The 21,777-nt window shown below is 38.4% G+C and overlaps 1 protein-coding gene across 6 annotated transcripts in view; it reads right to left on the bottom strand.

Annotated features, from left to right (window-relative positions):
* SLC10A7 (solute carrier family 10 member 7) overlaps positions 1–21,777 on the bottom strand; it is a 157,213-nt gene that overhangs the window by 47,530 nt on the left and 87,906 nt on the right. For 5 of the 6 annotated variants that reach the window (XR_012651569.1, XR_012651571.1, XM_075035240.1 and 2 more), the window contains one exon: positions 6,517–6,552. Coding sequence is in view for 3 of the 6 variants with exons in the window: in XM_075035240.1 (XP_074891341.1) it covers positions 6,517–6,552 (36 nt within the window). In the remaining 3 variants the exon portion in view is untranslated. Of the gene's footprint in view, positions 1–6,516; positions 6,553–21,777 lie in introns of those variants that run through there. The other variant, XR_012651573.1, reaches the window with a different exon arrangement.

Genomic DNA, 21,777 nt, shown 5'->3' with positions numbered 1-21,777 from the left:
TTAAGTTGGATCGTGTTCAGGTTTTGAGATGAATTGCACGGCATGGAAAAAAGGTGGATTGGTGAGTTGGGATGGCATCTTCCTGGTAACCTGGCTCTGTGATCCTGTTAAGATGTGTGGTTAGCTTCTGCTGTGTAGAAGCAGGATGTGTACTTAAAAGGCTCCTCTAGCATGATATAGATGAAAATTTCAAGAGCAAAACCAAGTAGCAAACAAAGTCCTCCACAGAAACGTTACATATTTTAGAGTCTTCTACCTAGACAAATTTACAGTATTTTGTGTGTGTCAGGAAGAGGGAGGGCCCCTGTTATTCTCTGACTGTTATTTGTATGCAATTTATATAACAAAGCCACAAAAGGTCAACTTGAAAAAGGAATAAAATGATTAAGCAAATATTTCATAGCAGTCATTCAAAAGTTCTGGTTAATTGTAAAGAATTTGGATCAGATCAGAGAGTTTTGTCTTCCCAATGATTAAAGAGAAAGGAAACGGTGAGGTAAATAACCAGGTAGAAATAATGATGCACTTTAAATCTTCCACATGAATGAGTTGATCTGTTAACAGCTAATGCACTATGCTGCCCCCCCCCCCCCCCGCTATAATCAGCCTTTTGTCACATACTAGTGAAATCCATTAGCTGCAACTTCCTTATCAACTTCCAAGGCTTTCCAGCTACTACAATATTTGCATATTTAACAATTCATTTGACTGGTATCAACTCTCATTTACGAAGTGCTTGAGAGGAAAAACAAGACATAGTATGCAGAAATCCTGTTTAAAAAAATACGTAACGACAGCTCCTTTTAATAAAAAGATTTATCTGAAATACATGGGATTGGAGAATACTTGGCAAAAATTTGAGACGTATCAACAACTTTTAAAACAATGTTTTAATTTAAGGATTGTGAGTGTAGGGGAAAGCTTTTAACTTCAGTATTTCAATCAGCTTCTAGTTTCATTCATGCCCTTATTCACCAGAGATTTTATTTCACTTTTCTCTGCAATACTTGCAGAGAATTTCCTTCACTTGTCTACTGAATTCTTTCAGCAGTGCTACTTTCTAGTACTTATGGCATCATCACTACAATGCCACCATAAAAATACCTATTATAAAATTCAGAAATTTGAGAGGTACCAGAAAAGAAAACATCACTGAATAAATCAAGAAAAGGAGGAAGCTGATAAAGACTTGGGAAGATTCCGTTTTGACACAAATGTCATGGTAATCTTCTTTGGTAAAACAGCAAACATGGAAGCAATGCATGACAGTTACATGGAGGTTTTTGCCAAGTGTATTTTTAAAAATACACATGAATTTTGCATTGGCTCTTTAACATTCCATGTTAACTGGTTTGCAGGCATGCTTCTGAAGAATGTAAAGTACATAAAAATGCAAACCTCTTACTTATCTCTAATTTTCTTTGATGGCTTTCAATAAAAATACACAGATTCACATACCTTGAGTTTTGTTACTTTGACAGCTAACTAGATGTGCTTCCAACAACTGAAGAGACCACATCCGTCAGGCACTGAGTCTCAACAGTAGGGGTAATACCAAGAAGGTGGCAGAGCTGGGATACTGTGCCATAAAAACTGCAGCATCACATTTGTCTCTAACAGGTGTGCAGATGACTGACTTCTTGTATTTTGATACTAAATACAACCAACAAAATCATTAACTTGTGTGGCTTTGTTATCAATTAATATGTACGATATGGTTGAAATAACCAGGGAGCTGCTAAAGTCCTGTGTACAACCCCCATCAGCTAATATTTAAAATAGGGAAACAATAACTAGACATGATTTAGGGTTTAGGAACTAACTACTAGACAATGGAGCTTTAAGTTTATGTCAGAAAAGGTAATGGCATGGTCTGGTCAATAAACCTTGAAGAACAGCTTCAAACTGCCAAGATTAGGGAAGAAGTAGGTAAAAGGTAATTTCTACAGGGGGAGATCACAACCACCGCCTCATTGACCACCTACTCAAATGATACCACCTACTCAAAAGAAGACAACGAAGGAAGAAGACAGAGTCAGCGCACTACTTTAAATGAGAGGTGAAGAAGAAAGAACCAATCATTAAGGGAAATAATAATGAATATGTATTACTTAAGTATATAAATGTGGGAATTTTTGAGACAAGGGTGTGCTGTCTCGAGACAGGCACCCATTCATGCGCGTCAATGAAATTAATTTGAAAACACCTTGAGACTGTGTGTTATTGGCTTGCACACTGGGTAAACAAATCCACTTTTAGGACAACAGCTTGGTAAAATTGCCAGTCCACGTGCTTAACCAACTTTAAGGACAGAGAGGGCAACTCTATCCCAATGTGGTTGGAAAGGAACAGAGCTACCTTCACATGAGAAAGGTCACCCTGCATCATCCTTTTACGTGGTAGTACAATATCTATGCTCACTCTGCTTCCCGGGCAAATTCAAGACACGTGACCTTGCTGAGGCATTAGGCTGGCCTCCATCCTGTGCAATACAAAGGCAGATGAAATCCCTCAATGAAAATAAACCTGCATTTATACATATTGCTGTTTTTCATGACTAAAGGTACAATCTAAGGACATAAGTGAGATGATACAGCTACAAGTGTTGCAGAGTGCAGTGCTCCTGAAGTTCTGTCTTTCAAAGGAGACATCATACAAAGGTGCTGACATCTCGAGGTTATTAAAGAGATCACAGCACTATTATCTTCACAGTATGATGACATCTTATGTTTAACTGTCTTTTAGTAATGTAAATATGCCCAAATGCAGCATACTTAAGAATTCAAATCATAAACTGTTATTACAAATCACAAAATGTTATTACAATTGCTAAAGGAAATAACTAAACTGAACATAGAGAACAAGTCATATAAGATGGACAGTCATACCCAAGTGACTAACTTCCTCAGGCATTACTTAACCTATTCGTAGTCATTATCTATTGATAGCAATATAGTTATTTCTAAAAGCAAAATTTAGTCTACACTTCAATTTCTAATTGGTGAGGTTTTTCCCCCAAATGCCTCTGAGAAAAAACTTATTTCTCTGCTTTAAAAAATTTCATGATCAATCTGTTACCTCTGGCTTCAGCTAAGTATATGACCTGACAAGAAGACAGACAGCATCCTTCTCTGAATGCTTTGGTACACAGCCTCCTAATCATCATTAATGAAACACTGCAGAATGTTGCAAAGGAATGTGAACAGCAAAACCCCGTGTTAACTTGAAACTGATGTATCTTACTGTACTTTGTTTCAACACTCCTACTCACCACATATATGAACTCTAATCAATTATATACAGTTTATAGACATTGCCCGTTTATAACATCTTTGCTGGGAATATAACATACTAACCGTTAATAATAAGGGTTAACATGAGGATGATGATATTGCAGATTGATGCATCTGGAAGCCAGACTGAATAGCTTCTGATTAGGTAAAATGTTAGTCAGAGGTATCTATGGTGAAGATGGCTATTCTTTAAAGCCTAGCTAGGCACCCTCAACAAGGGTACAGCCTAGTAATTATGTGCACAGTATTTAAGGTTTCATTAAACCAATCAGAACATCTTAGAATTCTTTTTTTGAGTACACTTTACACCAGAAGTTTCATAGTAGAAATACCATTTTCAGAAATGTAACTGACAATCTTATGTTCAACACCATTCATTTAAGATGATGAATTATTTGCATTAAATGCATTATTTATTATAAGCTTCAACATGTCTTTATCAATGTTGTTTAGACAATTTATATTTACATTACTAGGCAATTATGAACAGAAAAGGCAGTCCAGAACATTATATTCTCTGGTGCACATGGGGCAAAATTTAAACCATAACTGCTACCGCAGGTTAAGCTATATGACAAAAACAAGCTAATGGACAACAACGTATTTTATTTCTGGCAGCACTAAGGGTATTTTATGCACTCTATACAGGGAGACTAACAAACAGGATCACTAATACAATATAGCATTCAGACCATCGTAGTATGACTCTGTAGAAGAGTTAATGCTCGTGAGTACCAAATTCAGGAATTAAAATTCACTGAAGGCATTGACTTCAAAGGTCCCTGAATGGTATTCAGAAGCCCAGGTCAGCTACTGTTGAGGTAAATGAGAGTTTTATCTTGAAACTTGAAAATTCCACCCTTTATTAACTAAGTATTAAGGCTAAGTTGCATGACGAAACTAATGAATGGTCCAGAAGAGATAACCAGGAAATTACTAGTCAGTAATTACTCCACAGTAACTACACAGTACCACATGAAATGATTAAGCAGCAGGTTGTAAACAAGTGAACAGAAACATGTGAACTGTGTGCTTGAATCCACTACATGTTTAGCAGGCCAGATGCATCAAGGAAACTCAAAGGAAAATTAGAGGTTCACGAGAAAAAAAAGGTTTCAGCAGTCCAAACCACAGACTGCCAGGGTACAGGAACAGTGCATCAGGGCATGCACATTTAGTTCACTATCCTAAATGCCTGCCACTGAATAAAATGAACCTTCAGAGAAGGTGGACCTCATCTGAGCAAGATGTGCTGCTAGACTGACCAGAATGGCTGCTCTTCATGTGTCAAGTCCTCAGCAAAGATCTCAAGGAGTTTTAAATATTTATATACCCCAAGAGAAGTCCTCCAGTTCTGGGCTTTGTGACAAAAAAAATGCAGCTTTTGTAACTCCCCCTATCCCCAGACTAGTTTGTTTATCACTCCAATGAAAAAATAATTTATGTGTGTGTTTTTGTCAAGAACAGCAGCTCCAAGTCATGTTACAAACTGTACAACAATTAATGTGCACTTCTCATACAAGTGTTTCCAGGGCTGGTAGGAAGAACAGAGGCATACACTTTGCCTTCCTGTTCTTGCACACAGAAAGTTTTACCACCTCTTTTGAGAAGTAACAGTGAAAACTGCAATTCATAGGACAGAATAACGTGTTATCTGTCCACAAAGTCACCAAAGGAAAGATCTTTATCTTGCTTGAAAAAGTATGCACATCATTCCTTAACATTTCAATTTCTACAAAAAATATCCTTTTTGGCTATGTAGAGCACCAAAACTCACTGAGGAATAGCAGCGTGAAAGCTGCCAGTGAGCAAAAGTAAAAAGAGCTGAAGTTTCAGTCACTTAGAAACAAAGGCACAGGTCTCTGGATGAATGCCTGTGGAAGAAACATGTTCCATACAGGAGGGAAGAGGACAGGAAAACAGTGAGGTAAACCATCTGGAATCAATGCATTCAGTGCAAGAATAACAAAACACCCATCTTTCTTAGAACAGTTATCTTTTTCAACCTACAGTAAGTCTATGGTCCCAGCTATATTAAGCTTTGCTGGTGTGTATTGATATATATGATATGGTCAAAGCAGTTCTTCTGTAAACATAGCTACATCAGATGAATTACAATTTGTTACAGTAAAATAAAAATCTTCCTACACAGCTTTACTGAAGCAGTAGTTTATAATGTTACAGCCACTCTCCCAGTACTATTTATCCCGGTTTAGTATACACTGCTATATTTGTATACAGTACATATGCTGCTTAAGCATCCCTACTGTAAACAGTGTGCCACTTGCATGCCACTTACAAGTTGTTTCAAAATAACTTCACACTTACCCCCCTTTCCAGGGTGCTGCCTTACATACAATGCAATTAGTAAGATAAACATAAAAGACAATATATACCTTTCCTAAAATCTCTGAAGTGCTTCAGCCTATTTCCCCGCTATTCACAAAGCCACGGTCCTCAGTAACTTGCACCATACCATAACATTTGTGCCAGCAAATCCTCCAGCACCAAGACTTCCTAACTGGCAAGGGACTTACTAAAGCACCACTACCCATTGTATGCTGACTAATATCCATACCTTTTTACAACATGAAGATAAAGCTTGCTCTTCGCCCTTTTCTTCTACCATGAACTGTAAGGAACCAAGGCCCTGACTGAAGGCTAACGATTGAAAAAGAAATCTTGAACTAACAAGAATGAAGAGCATCACATTTAGTGATACACAACGGCTCCAGTAATTTGTCTTGCTGCTGCTGCTGCTATCTCACTAACCTCTACCACAAAAATACCCACGGGCTTAGTTGCCCAAGAGCGAGGCTGTGTTTATCTGAACAGTGCTCTCCCAATTGGCCTGACATCCATTTTGGATCAGTACGATCTTGTCCAGCTCTTGCATGTGAAAGCTCTCCAAGAGATCTCCTGAGTGATCATCTTACTTGGCAAGTGTTTGTATTTTATCTAGCCTGACTAATAGCATATGTTTTTGTAATTCTGCAAGAACAACAGGTTTTGGTCCTCTTAGAATGAAGTGCAGGTAGTGTTTGCATTCATTGCAACACACTTTGATGCCCTTTCTGGGAGGCAGCTTATTTCAAATACTGACCAGAAAAATCTTCCTCATTATTTAAGCATTGTTAAATCACCCAAATTTATATCTTAAATATACTGTCCAACAGGTGCAAGATTACTGAGTAAAAAGAGATCTTAAGATCAAGATACTTACAAAAAGCAGAAGCAGAAGTGGAGTTATAACAATGCCCTGGAAGAAACAAACAAGGAAACAAAAAAGTCTGTTAGTCAGGGAAGCAGAATAGTCCTTCCTTACTTGTACCTTAGTGCACAGAAATACAAAAACATCATTCAACATCACAGAAATTAAATAACAAGAAGTTTAACTTTGCTCTTCACTGCGTACGTTCTTTAATATCTGTACACTGATCATTTTATAAACTATACTCAGTACAAAGTATCTTTTTTTACCTCTAGCTCCCCCATTTTGGACCTAAGTCCTTCTATTCTAAAAGATCCGATATACAGAAATATAGATCATTTATTTTAAAAAACATATTAAAGCTCTCCTCTCACTGTGCTGTATCTTAACTTCACTAAGCTGCTCCTCCTTAGGGGGAGACTTGTGATCAAGTCCCATGCCACCCAGTCCCAGGTCCTCTTCTGCGCAAAAGCCACATCAACCGTGATGAATTAGGTGTCGTGACTGTGTAATGTAAACTGATATTCCCGAAGGAAATGAGCTGAGATCTCAAAACTCATTTCACTTGATTAGACTTTGCGTCTCACTGGTAGAAGGCAAGTCTTTCATCTAATTTAATCACACAGGACCACCTCAGCTTTCCACATCCCCCAGGCAGACACAAGCAAAAAGATTTGTTGCCATCAGTGACAAGGAACAGGTTTAAAGCTGATGACTGGACAAAACAGAGGATTTTAAGTTTCATGAGAGCAAATCTTAAAATGAGTTGTTTGGGTTGGGAGTTAACATGACATGCATCAGTTTCATAGCTGCAAATAGCAATTCCCCATCATCCTTCCATCTGACTTCAATATTTTATTATTGCTCAATAAAATGATTCTATCATTTAATGCATGCTAATTCACAAAGCTTGCTCAGAACTTCTCTAAGCCAAGACTATTCTTCATTCAGATATGTCTCAAGAATAACTAGTCTTTCAGCTACTCACAAACTTTATTGTTTAAAGGACAGAAGTCTAAAACTTGCTCACATCCATCTAAAAGGATGTTTATTTTCTGTTTGATTTTATCTCCAAGTGAAAAACAATCGAATAAAAAAAGCTGTTGTCCCCTGCTTTTCATTTAACCTTGAGCAACACAGCTTGACTTCAACCTTTTGGAAGCTAATATAAAGAAAAAACTTATAAGACTAGTTTTGTATTTGCTTTCTGGGTCCACAAAAAGTCATGGATCCAGACAGCCCATTAGGCACAGAGAGTTCCTATTGTGCTCTTAAAACAAAATGCAACAAGTAAATGCCACAAATGATAGCAGACAAGAAGGATTGAGGAGGCAACAGTTAAGCTGTGCGACTTGAAGGCTCTGCAGAATTTCAAAATGTATTTTGAAATAAATAATACATGCCATATCTGACTGCCCCACAGCCTAGCTATCAATAATCATTTATCTTTTTTGCAAATGTCACAACTGAGATAGATCATAAAAGAGTAGAAAGAAGAAGTAGAAGCAGTAAGAATTGCTTCAGGGAGTCACTCACTGTTTACAGGGAGGCCCAGACCAAAATGCAGGTAACAGTTACGAAGAAATATAGGTGTTCAAGTATACCAGCCGTAGAGGAAGAACCAAAAGTTGAAGAAGGGAGGAGGCGCCAAGAGCTGAACTGACACTTCCATGCAGTAGCATCTATGATGCTTAGAACGGAGAACTGACAGTAAGATCTGTGTAACACAGATGCAACACAGTCACTTCATCACAACAACCAAACTCCAGCTTTTATGAACTACTACTAAGAATACGTGAGCCTGACTTTCCCCTTCTTCCCCTTTCTCCATTGACAACTACACTGCACAGCTCAAATATTACCAAGTGCTTGAGTATTTCCTAAGTATTATGTAATTTTGGGGTGGCAGAACACCACGGCAACAGGGTTCCACCTTCAGACCTTCACATGAGTGCAGAAGAGCATGCATGGAGCGGGAAGCGATACGCCAAAAACATACTATACTCCAAATGAGCATTGAGTGTAGGGAGAAGAAAGCACGCTGTCAGCTGGTGAGTACAGCCAGCTCTCCTCTAAATCCGAAGGAACTCATTGATTCAGCACCATTAGTCATCTCTTACGCGCTTCATGCCTTGATATATTTAATAGCGCTTTTATACACTACAAAAAAAAAATGCAAAGGTAAAAAAAACAAACTAAAACAATCTTCCCCTTTAAATAAAGATGGTGCCCTTCCTCTTTAGGATGGGACCTGTGACTTGGTATATATTTGCTTTAGAAGCTTGGTGATATTAACAATATGGGCAACAGCCACTGCTAATCAAAGCATATGTCACAAAAGGAAACATTACCTCTGTGACAGTAACACTTCTTCACAATTCTTTAAGCAGAGAGGAAGAGAATCCTAGTATACATCATAAATAGATTCCTGATTGAGCCTGTTGAAAATCCAGCATTCAAAAGGTCAATTCTAGCAATTCTTTACAAAATTTTGCTATTAAACCTGGTGATCTTAATAATCACAGAAGCAAGTTTCCTGTTGCCTCACCACAGAAAGGATTTACAAGGTTGAAGTTTCCCATTTGCAACATATACGCAATTCCTTGGGAAGCTAAACAATTACCTGACAGAACAGACAAGATCATATTAAAAAATAGATGCTGTTGATGAATCAGAGTAATTTGATGTTAATGTTTTATTTTGATAAGGAACGCTGGTTTGAAAAACCACAGGAATTACATTAAAACCAAAGGGTTTTTTTCAGTCATTAGTGTTGTGGTGACTGTCATGGCTTACAGGTGCAAGCAAGGTGAGATTTGTTAGGGGAGGGAACCTTTGTTACCGGACCAACTGATGCAGTTGGTAAAGAACAAACTTGGGACACATAAAGCCCATTTATATGTTACCTAAAGACACTGATGTGCTTTTATGCCCAAAAGCCCTTCTCTTCAGGTTCCTGTTCCAAATTTGAAGAAGGGTTTACATGACTACAGTATATCTGTCTAGCAAAAGGTATTCCCTTTCCCTACACACACTGCCTTGCTTCAACACGTTACCTCTTCATTAGAAACGTGCTCCTCAATATGCTCATAAGCATTATGTGATGTGTCTCAATTAATACCTACTAAAGAATAACATATAGAGCACATTAAGTCTAAAGCCGACTGATAGAAAATACAGACAATGACTTAGGTTTTGAAGGTAAAACCAAAATCTGGTTCATTTGGAATAAAGAAAAGGTGGAAGAAAACAATTAACTTTACACAGTCCAGCTCATGCACTAGCAGAGGCCTCACAAAGACGAGCATATTCTGACACCGTCAGTGTGGCTGCTTTCTAAGACTACAACAGGCTGAAAAGCACTAAGGAAGCTAAAAATTAAAACAAAGACTATCGTTTGTAAGTCCATTGGACACTCACACTATCAGAGAGGAAAAAGTAACTAAATTTGACTACGCTTTTCCCTGCCTTGCTTCCTAGGCAAGTGCTGTCAAATACATAGTGTATGGAGATAAACAGATTGTAGATTAGCACTTCCAGCAGAAGCTGAGCATCTGCCCTTGAGAATGCAAGGTCATTACACAGTTTTAGCATCTTCAAAGTTCGGGTGGAGTGTTAAGCTTTCCGACTGCTGCCCACAATGGAGTCAAAGTTGTAAAGTGACTGCTGTTTGCTATCAGCAGAAAAACTTTCAAGAAATCCATTTACACCTCTGATGTGAAAGACTGACTGAATATATTTCAATTATTTTAGTGGAAAAGGAAGAAAAATCTCAGCCTGACCTGAGACACTGATACAACATAGGAGCCTGAATAGTCAGATACGTGTAAACACATTTCTTTTAACAGTAAAGGTCATGAAACATGTCTTAATTAAGAGAGTTTAAATATAGGTTTGTGTGTGCGAGTATGTGCGTAAACATACACTTTAACAGCAAGGACATACTTGGAGACCCATTTAATTGCTATTTGCCTTGTATAGATAAAGATGTTAAGAGGTCGTCTATATGTTTCATCCAGTACAGCATTGCTGTAGAGCAGATATTAAAAGGTGATTATTCTCCAAAAGAATATGTAGAATCAATACATGTAATTGGCTGCCAAATCGGACAGCAAAAGGAAGTAACATAATGGATTTGAAATTATGATGGCAAATCATTAAGAAAGAAATTATGCAAATAGTAAGAGGAAGGTGGGCACAGATCCAGAGGGACACATGGTAGAAGACGAGTAAGGATTATTGTAATGAGGCATGAAATACATGTGAACTTTCCTTCCTTTCCCTTACCCACAAATTTCCCATGCAATTTTTCTTCATTCTTACAGGTCATCAGTATGACATGCATGTGGCAATTACTAGTGAAAAAAACCTTAACCAAAGTCACATCTGATTTGTCTTAAGAAGTATGGCTAGAAAGAAAAAAAAAAAAAGGGTTGTGTAATCAAGGTTCTGAACAAATTTGCATTTTCTGAAATCAATTATCTACTCATGCTTACAGCTACAGATCTTCTTGAATGCTTCATCAGAGCAGGACACAAAAGGAGCAAAAGTATAAGCAGCGTTATGTTATAAATTGAATAAAGGTTAGTAAAATGTCAACTGGGCAACATTTCCATTCCTACTGATAGTGTAAGGTGCGAGAAAAATGGCTATGAACTCTGGGTAATTTAATGAGAAAACAAGCACGAATGAGGACTGAAAGTCAATCTTCATCTGTGTATAGCAGTATTTCTCATGCAGTTTTATTTCAAGAGTCCCTGGCACTTTTTGGAAAAAAAAGAGCAAACAAAAACACCCAGCCCCCCCCCCCCCCAACCCAAAACTGTGTGGTTTTTCTGATTACAACATGAGAGATAGACTTTACCTTGAAACACTTATTATTTCTATTTCTTCCTATGTCTTTTGTTTCCTTGCTTTTGTGCTTGAAAGTGTGTTTTAAAAAAAATTATTTTTCCTTTTATTTTGTTTTCAACAAATTTGCAGACAACTTTATAGTTTTTTACATTTCAAAAAGAGAACCCTGCCTCTGGAAAAGTACTACTAGGTCTGAATTAGGTATGTTTGTGAGCAACAGACAGCTAGTACCAAAGTTCTGACAGAATACAGATAAACAGATGTTCTCAAAAAATCTGGTATCATCACAAAGGAATAAAAGTGGGCTCTCCTAACGGTCAAAAATCTTATTGTTCAGTGTTTTCAAGAACATGATAGAGATTGTAAAGACCACGACAGCACTCAAAGCCAACTCTCAGTCCATTCAAATGAAGGAGTATAAGACTTCCCCCTGCCCTCAGCCCCCAGACTGGTCACAGCTCCACAATTCCACATTGCGACATGACACCTGTGTAAAACGTTGCTTATTACCTGCAATACCACCTTATGCATCCTCTTGAATAAAATCATTCAAGGTATAGTCCCATGCCAAACTGCTTTGCAGTAATCTTAATTTTAGACATCATATAAAGAATGACTCCTACGGCTGAAACAGGGCTTTCACATACCTGGATAACCAGTCAAAATCCTCAGAAATTAGTTATGCACTAGTATTTGGATCAAGTGGCTGCAGGAGCCTATTTAAGACAATCTTTTTCTGGGTTCTTTAAACAGTTTTTAATATTTGTGTAAGCATGGCCATACAAACTATGCTGTTCATTTGTTCCTACTTAAAGACGACATTGGAGATGACAAATTTTTGTTGAATGAAATGTTGAAATAGATTTTCACAATAAAACATATGTTTTCCCCCTTTTCAAACTTCATGTCCATGTAAATGATGTAAATGCTTGGGTTTATCTCGTGCAATCTCAGAGATTAAGTTAGAACTGCACCTTCTGGTGTGCTTGTAATTTCAGTCATTGCCCCATGACGCAACTTCAATGTCCCTGTGTTGCTCCCCCATGGACATCACAGAAGCTCCTGACGCCAAATAATCACTTGCCTTTTGTTTTCCAATGTAATTATTTTCAAAATCATTTCAGGTGCAAAATACAGGCCTTTAGAAGTTTCCTACCATATATGGCTTTTCTGTCAGCTACTCCAGTGATATTGCTACTTCTGAGAAGGTTAATACAACTGTAGGACTTCAAAATAAAATATGTAATTTAGCTCTGTACTGTCCTGTTTTATATCAAATGACTGATCTGAATGCTAGGAAGAACAAACGCTTATGAATTGATGCTTTTTAGGATGCTAAATACACCCATCCTCCCCATAATAAATAATAGGAAAAATCTGAAAAGATATTGAAAAGAGCATGAAGTTAAATTCACACATTTTTGTTAAATTCATAAACACTTTACAACACCAAGGCAATGAACTACAATACAAAATTGAAAATACAATTCTACATAACCCCAATTCAACTACAACTATAAATAAGTACCACAACAATAGCTACAACTCATCCAATTAGGCCAATAACAACAAAACTGTAAAATTAGAAGCACTGTGTCAAAATGTCTTTTGTTTTATCAGAGGGGACAAAATAAACCAGATTTCATATCAACTATGAGATTATGCATAGTACTTTGTGAATTGTTCCAGACATTGTACCATCTTTGCTCTGTTGTATCAACCTAGTGGCCTCTACTGTGGGAAAGGAAATAAAAAAAAAAAAATTAAAAAGCATACTAGCATCAGGTAATAGTAGAAATCAAAAGCATTTCCACTATTTATTAATAATTACTAATTGCAGATGTTCCTCTCACACACATTTTAAGCAAGTATGAACTTGAAATGGAATCAGAAGGAATGCAAGCAGCCAGAATTTGGTTCTTCCAACACAACAGAACCTAGAAACTAAGCAAGCCATCTGAACTACTGGCCATAACACTACTGCACTTGTCACAGACTGAGTGTAAAGAATAAAACCAAAAGGAGGAAGCAATTTTTTCAGTAAGTTTGAGACTTGAGGTTCCAGTATCAAATTGAGAGTTAAGCCAAGAGTACGAAAACAGTATTTCAGAAAGGTAAAACTCCATACAAGCCTAGTTTGCCTGGCTTCCCAGCAGAGGGCATCTTCAACACATTAGAAGTTTTCTTCTTACACAGCAACAGAATAGTTCAGCACACAGTAGTAAGGACCCTGCAGTTTTAAAGCAACTATAAAAACTTCTCGGGTCTTCGCAGGTGATACTGGAATAGTATCTGGAACGATGCAGAAAATACAACAAAAGTGCTGCTGGGGAAACTGCTTCTGGCCATGCTTCCCGAGTGCTGCAGCCTCCTGGTACTGCAGCAGCTCTGCAGTGCTGTGCGTGACCAAAGGAGATTTTGGTGGGCCTCTCCTCAGGTGTCTGGAATGCGTCAAGCCACGTTCCCCACTCAAACTTGTAACACCTTCCTGCAACTTTTTGTTGTGCCACTCTCTCTTGTGCAACAAGTTCAAGTCAGCTGTCTTGTTAACACCTTCAGTGCATTCAGTGATACCGCTGAGCCTGTAGCTCCAACTGTTTCCCATTTCCTCTTCAGTTGCTTTTGCTGACCATCATTCCTGGCCTCAAGATATTCTTCCTCTCCTTTACGTCCCACCTCAATAAGAATCTTTTAAAACCTCCTCATATGCACGATACTTTTCCTAATTCCAGCTCATTAACCATTGTCTGTTGCTATTCAAATTTATTTCTCATGCGGTGTCAGCAGAGAACAAGATCACTGTAATTCTGTATGTCAGCATAGGAACTGAACTTATACACTGCCATTAGGTGGGCCTTCCCTAGAGGAGGCATTAAAGGGAGAAAGGAACTTCTCAATCATCCACACCCATGCATTTTTCAGAGCGATCCTCTTGTCTTTGCAAAAATCACTTTGACACAATCCTGTAATTTCTACAATGCAGGCAGGTTCCCACACCGTACAACATGACCTCAGTGAGACTGAGGAGGAAGGACGCACAGCTTGTAGGATTAGGGTGTCTGCAAGTGTAAGCATGGCCCTTTCTTGATAAAGAGTTTAATATAAGGATATAATAAACTTACAGTTACATGCTTCGGGGTGCATGTTAAGTGCAAGGTATGTCAGTGCAGTGTTAAGGATGCATCACAATTTCTCCTTTGTTTTGTATGTAGAAAACAGAAATGCAGTAACATACACATTTTAGAAGAAAAGTTATTTTTCCATCTAATTTTTAAGTCTGTTTTCTTGCAGAAGAAAGTTACAAAGGATTTAAATTTCTCCTGGATTTGGATTTGTGTCAAGTAACCAGAAAATCCTAATTTTAATTACTAAGACGACATTACTATTACTAGCAAAACGTGCCAGGCTTAGCACCTCTGCTATCACAAAACCATTTGGCAATATGAAAGGATGGGCACACTAGATGGTGCTGTGGGACCTTCCAGGGAAAAGAACCTCCTTCTAACACTGAAGTTGTTGTACTGTTAAATTAGCCACATAGTTGATTCCATATTTTGAAACACATTAAAGAGTACTGAGTCACAACAAGAGAAACCAGAACCACAGAAATGGAAGGAATATGCTAAGCAAACATTCTGCTTTGACTGACACTGCTTTTTGGAATAGCTAAGTGCCCCTCTTTGACTGGAATGGTTTCTCATCTCTCCTTCCCAAAACAAGAGAAAGCAGTTTTTATGCTCTACACCAGTCTTAATTTAAAGGGCTCTACATGTAAAACAGAATTGAAACAGTGATGTCCGAAGTCAGAGATCCAACAGAGCAAGGTCTCTACAAGCCTATTCTGTCCTTCCTTGTGAGCTGGACCTAATCACCCTCTAGGACTCAGTTATTTTATTCTGTTAAATGTTTTAAACAATATTTTAACACAATAACCTGTGAATAAACTAAACCGTGAATTAACTTTTCCTGCCATGATTATCAGTTGTGCGAAAGAAAACAGAAGCGTAAGGGGAAAATTACAGAAAACTAAGAGAAAAGCTGTAACAAATACTACAGAAATGAGCAGTTATAAGCAGTTATCAAAATTGATTCTACTTATTACTTTCTATAGCTTTCCTTGTAACTGAAAGCTATTTAAGTAGAACAGTTTCTGTATAAACACACCATCAATATATGAACCAAAGTGCATTTCATTTTATTAACATAAATGCTATGTTTAAATAAACTGCTATCTCCCTCATTTTTCTTCAAGCCAAGAACCTCAAACAGTGCAAGTATGAAACATAGTACAACCCTCTTTGACACAAGGAAGAAAATAAAAACTTTGTATAATGGGCAGGAGTGTTGTACCAATAAAAACCTATAAGAATTAATTATGAATCAGTAGTAGAAAAACACTTTCTTAGCATTGCAAAGGTCTCTTGGTGATCTACTATTTAGAAATACTGCTTATATCACTGGAGTGCTGGCATAATTCTCATATTCACCCAAAATGTGAGTTTGGTCCGTGGCATCCAGGAAATGAGATACCACGCCCCCCACACCCCCCAAATCAAACCAACAGCATAGTTTGTCTATAATTATTGTTACAGATAAATTAGCTTACATTGGTTTCGTCAGGAAAAGGTCTCATCAGCCAAGGTGCTAACTAGACTCTGTAAGGTGAGAAATGCCCTCCAAATCCCCCAGGGCAAATGATGCTCAGGACCCTTCAGGATCATTTCCAACTCTGCTGGAAAGTTAAACTATTAATAAATTAGTTTCAGAGTGAGCTCACTCAGACATTCTCTTTTTCCTTTAGTCTAAGTGCCCTGACTTGTTTTACTAAAATGAATCACAAAGCTCATTCAATCTGTTTCCACTATTATTCCCAGATAAGATTTCCTCTCAGAATTGAGTATTTCAAAGGCCAAACCCAACCAAAATGCACACATGCATGTGCGTGTGCGCATGCGTATACACAAACCCCCCAAAACCCAGCCCCCAATATGGTAATCTATATTGCTTGTGTTCTGTGCTGCCTGCCTGGCCCCAAGTCATCAATAATGAATAGAAATGTACAGCTACAGCAGTAGCCTGTGTCATGGGCTTGTCAGGGATTTTTGAAAAGGAACAAAAACACAGGTTTGCCATTTGATTGTGTCTTCTTTTACAAACACAGGACAGACAAAATGAAGGGGTATTTAAAAAGGGGTAATATGATTAACCCTTTTCATACTAATTGATTGATTCTTCCACCATACAGAACGGAAAATTATTGCTTGTAATGCAACCAGTATTCTCCTAGGCCTGGGAATTCAACAATAATGTTGATTCTGAGCACAGGGAGGGGAGCTTGCTTCTATTTTAAGATAATGAATACATACTCATGAGGAGTCAAGTTTAAACAGAGGAAGGAAAAAAACTGTTTTGTTTTCCTAGGAATCCATCAAGTTCAGTCTCAGATAAAATTGTTCTTGAAGAAGAAACTTAATGCATGCAAATACATACACACATAGTCAATGAAAGCAACGGCATTATTAAAAAATATGATGGCACATATGCAGATCCTAATAAATGAGTTAGACAATGTTTAAAAAAAGAGGTGGTTCTTGTATCTATTCTTTCTTTTCAGTGTTCCCAAATACAGTTCTACAGACATCAGGACTGTAGTCTTACAGGAGTGATTATCTCACATTTTACAAACAGAACACACCAGCTGGTATACTACCAATCCACCCCCCGGGGAGGGTGGGTGGCAGACTACAAAATGTCTACAGGACACACACAAACTAAACTGATTGTAAACGCAAATCTTTCTTGCTTTCTACATCTGCATAAATTCCAGAGTAAGTCCTGCATTAAGAAAATTAATTAAAACATTAACTTCCATAGTAACTTCTGTAGTAAATGAGTAAATATTCTCCACTTTGGAAGATGTAACTGAAGATGCAGCCTTGTCTCCAAAAAGCCTGGAACTAGATAATTTATATTAGAAACGAAAGTATATGAGCACCTACTTTCAACTGGGCATTAAAAGCAAGACGTCTCAATTTGAATTAGGTTGCCAGGCCATCTTTTCTAGAAGCCAGCAGCAAATAAAAGCACACGGTTTAAACACAACTGAGGAAAATCTTCACAAAGCAGCAACCGGTAATACGATTTAAAACAGCCTACTCTGTGTTCTGACCTAGTGTTATCTTGCGATAACTGTTTTTACTGGTTAGAATGGGATATCATAGTATTCAGCTGAACAGAACTGTGCATAAATCGCTGAACGTTCATGGGTTGAATATGTTATTAATGACTGTGAATAAGGAAAAAGGACCATAAACCACCTTTCTGTGGCAGATAATAAAATAACTGCCTGAAAAATTACAAGTACACACTATAGCAAACTAAGGTTAAAAAACCCCAAATGACAGAAATGTGATTCTGTTTAAATTAACTGATTAAATTAAGGTCATTTACTTTCAAAAGAAACTTTTTTATGTTTAAAGAGTTACCAAATTATTTTATAGCAGAAAAGTTGTTTCTCAATTCTAACTCCAAATATACTTCAGCATGACTAGACTGATTATTATTCATTTTACCAATTCTAAACAAACACTAAAACCTGCTTCTTTTCTCCTACTGACATTATTTTTTTGGTTTTGCAAGTGCTCAGCCACCCCTTTTTTAGCCTACTGCCCCAACACAGGGTTGAGAGCATGAAACTTCTGCATTGTTTTGGATATCCCTGCGGAGTAGACAATCTGCTTAATAGACATTTTAACGTGCTCAGTATGCACATCTGCAACAAGAAAATGCAGGGTTTTGTTCATATGTAGTAGAATGGGCTAAAACCTCTCTTCTTGTTATCAATGCCATACGAGTCTTGGAATACATTGTATTTTTTTTTTTACCATCTGCTTCAAAGATGTTCTTTTTTTAATATGTTATTCACTAGATACAGATGCAGACCTCGCATTCAAGACAAAAGAATGGTGCATTTGTTCAACTGAATGCGATCACTCAAGTCGCAGATGACCTACTAGGCCAAGGTATTGCTTATAGCAGCCTGTCCCTCAGCACAGCATCCTAAATTGCTCATTCCACCTGCTAAAGAAACTGACAACCGCTTTGAAGCATGCAGGAAACTGGTTGAATCTACAGTACTGTCACATCAAAAGAGCTCCATCTACACTGATTTTAAGCTGGCAGGTCCGAGGAAACCTCACCTCCCTGAAACTCACCTCCACAAGACCATACTGCCTGGCTCACATCTACCATCTGCCCTTGCAAGGAGACAGGAGTGCCGCCTAGGAAGGCTGTCAGGCTGCCCAGCATTGCCCACCTCACCGGAGCACAGCGAGAGGCAAGGTACTGCCGAGAGCTTGAGCGTGGCAACAAGCACCGAAGCCCGTGTCCGCTGCGGTGAGCTTTTGTGGAGCATCCTCTGCCAAAGATGGCACGTCACGGTTTACCTGGAATGGTAATGTCAGCGCACTCCGGGCGTACTGGAGCAGGTAAGTTGTAGAAAGGTAAAAACCCAGGCAGAGGCAGCCCAAAGAACTGGTTGAAAAAAAAAAGGGGGGGGGGGGGGGGGCGGGAAGAAAAGGGGGGGCGCGGCAAACAAAACTTGGCTTTGTACTTCAATTTCCTGTACAGGTTATGCTGCTCAAACTTGCCGTCAGAAGGAGCCTGCTTTTCCCCTGTCTGATATGAATTCTGGTTTTGCATTTAAATCATCTGCCCTGAAATGTGGATCTTTGATTCAGTAACATAACAGAATATTTCCAGAGGGGGAAAATTGTTTCTGAAAACAAAACAGTCCTAGTCTAGCAGAGACTGCCTAGGCAGGAAAGGGAGCTGGCATGTGAGACTGGAACCAAATGAAGAGAAAATATTTCCCTCACAGCCCCCACAAGAAAGGCTTTTTTTGATTTGAGCTCCCAAGAGCTCAAATGGCAAGACAGTATTAACTTGGAAGGTGTTGCCTACTTTACAGGAGGTAAAACAAGGGAACAACTAAAAGATGTTATCCAAGATTTCCACCTTCCCTTTTTCAGGGCAAGAGTCTTCAGTCGACTCTGTCCTCAGGGAATCCCAGCTCCCTGGGTAGCTCCTTTCTGACTCCTCCTCAGGCTTTGCCCCAGCTCTCCCCAAAGAACTACTGCAAGGCTGGCAGTTCACAGTACGGGATTAGACCATTTGTGTACTTAAATTTCCAAAGGCCCCAGTCCTCTGTATCCAGAATAATTCTCATTCTACAAGTAGAATACATTCCTTTTAAAAGTGAAATCCCTTGTAATTACTCAGTTAAATGACATGCCACAGACATTTCACAGAACCTTACTAGCTGAAGAGACAAAACATATCCCTAAGGCCCTTAATTCTTACTGAGAATTTCTAGGATTTTCTAACCAACAAGAGATTTGCTTGTGTCTATTTTGTGTGCCTAACACTTTTCATAAACTGTTTCATCTGGCGGGTGGCAGACAGGACTTCTGTGGAGAAGTTGTACAATAAGTAAATCACCTGCTATCTCTATCCTGAACATGGGAATTGCGGAGAGAGCAGCAAGATTTAACCCACCTTAAGATTAACAACTGACCTGATTTTCAACGCAGTTCTCAGGTGCACTGTTTGCCTCATTGATCTAAGAAAATCAAGATATGCAACCTAATAATCAGCATTACACATCATTGCAATCTACCAGCTGTAACCATTTTGAAAATTACAAAAAACAACCCATCATCCAACTCAGTATTAGCTGTTAATAACTAATAATTACCCATTACAGGGCAGTTTTAATACCCATAATATGCCGGGGTTAAATAGCCTCAGCTTGGTGTTAAATACAGGTTCTGCTCACATTCTGCAAATGATACTTTACAAATGAGAAATAAAACAGCTCCTGGCTGCCTAGGTCCGAAAAGTATGTTTCATCAGAGAAGGGATCCTTACTCACCAGTTTACTCACTACCAGTTTATTATCAGCTCTTTTCGTTCTAAGTGTAATTTCTATGTGAAAAAGACTCAATTTCCTACTTTTTTTCCTGAAGTTTTGCTGCATATTCTCTCACAGGCAATAGTGTAAAAAACGAACTGCTTTGGTTATTTACAATTACACATAACTGTTTCTTTTACCTATAAAGGAATTACAGGCAATGCAAATAACCTGCACATAACGCACGTTAGTGTAACACTGCAGTGGGCAAATCAAGGCCCTATTATTAAAAGGCAAAAATGCCATCATCCCTCTCATTTCTGGGTTGGATACAAAGGACATCAGCCTAGCTCATACACAGACCAGAAATAACCATCCTGTAGGCTAAATGTAACAACAACTTGGGATGGTCATTCCCAATATTAGTGCTGTAAATGAGCTGCAAGCTATCTAAAGACTTTAAAAGTGTTTTTTTTAACCACACTGTTTTACTGAGAAGGTACATGAACTAAAGAGTTCCAGGATCAGTTTGCCAGATGCCTACTACAACTTTCCACACACAGAAACACCAAAAAAAAAAAAAAAAAAAAAAAAAAAAAAATCTAAAACTGCTGGGTTATTTTTTATATCTTATGTAAGAGTTTTTTAAAATTTAAATATTATATTTAAATTAGCATTTCTGGTTTGCCTACAATCAAAAGCCTCCAACATCAACAAATCATGACAACAAGGTGGCCTAGCAACCTAGACAGACAGACACAGTAAGTTCAGTCAGTCAGTAATAAAAAGCTTTGGCTGTCTGGCTTCAGGGAGAAGAAAATTGCTTGGATGATCACTTCAGTACTCTACTAGGTGATGCACTATTTTATTCTTTCTGATAGCTGCAGTTTAAAAGAACTCAAACCAGGAAAATGTACATGTAAAGGCTGAGCAAAGATGTGGACTGAAGCTTTATGTTGTTCGGCTTCAGATTCACACTTTTGATAGAGCCTAGGGAGCCAGAGAGAGAAGAAAGGAAACTGTCCCCAAGCGCCTGACAGTAGCAAAAGCGAAAACAGCTGCTTAAGTTGCAAGCTACCTGTAGAGTGGGTCTAGGAGCAAGAGGCTCTGCTGCAGGGGGGACACAGCCTTTGCAATGTTAGCATGTCACTGCAGTGTACTTGCCAGCAAAACAAAACATATTTATCAGGTCACAGTCAAAATTAAATTTCTCATCATGACTCACCACGATACAAAAAAATGCACTGAACTCGCCGGCAACTCTGTGGTACGTTTACGTTGCTGCTCATTGTAGACCCAAGCCTGAAGGTGCTGAGCGTTTACAGCTCCTCCCAGAAAAAGAAGGCATTCTGCACCTTGCAGAAAGGTTTGTTTTACAAAAGAGGTGGTGTCAGAGCTGAAGATTGTTTCTCCATCCTTCTTCACTCTAATTGTATCTAGGCAGTTACAGTGCTACACTCTATGCTATTGAGAAGCTTTAAATCCTTCTGTCAACGTGATTGGCTTTT

Source organism: Buteo buteo, chromosome 1, assembly GCF_964188355.1.
Source record: "Buteo buteo chromosome 1, bButBut1.hap1.1, whole genome shotgun sequence".
In the NCBI taxonomy this organism is placed as follows: Eukaryota; Metazoa; Chordata; class Aves; order Accipitriformes; family Accipitridae; genus Buteo; species Buteo buteo.
This window is presented reverse-complemented; position numbering and strand designations above follow the sequence as displayed.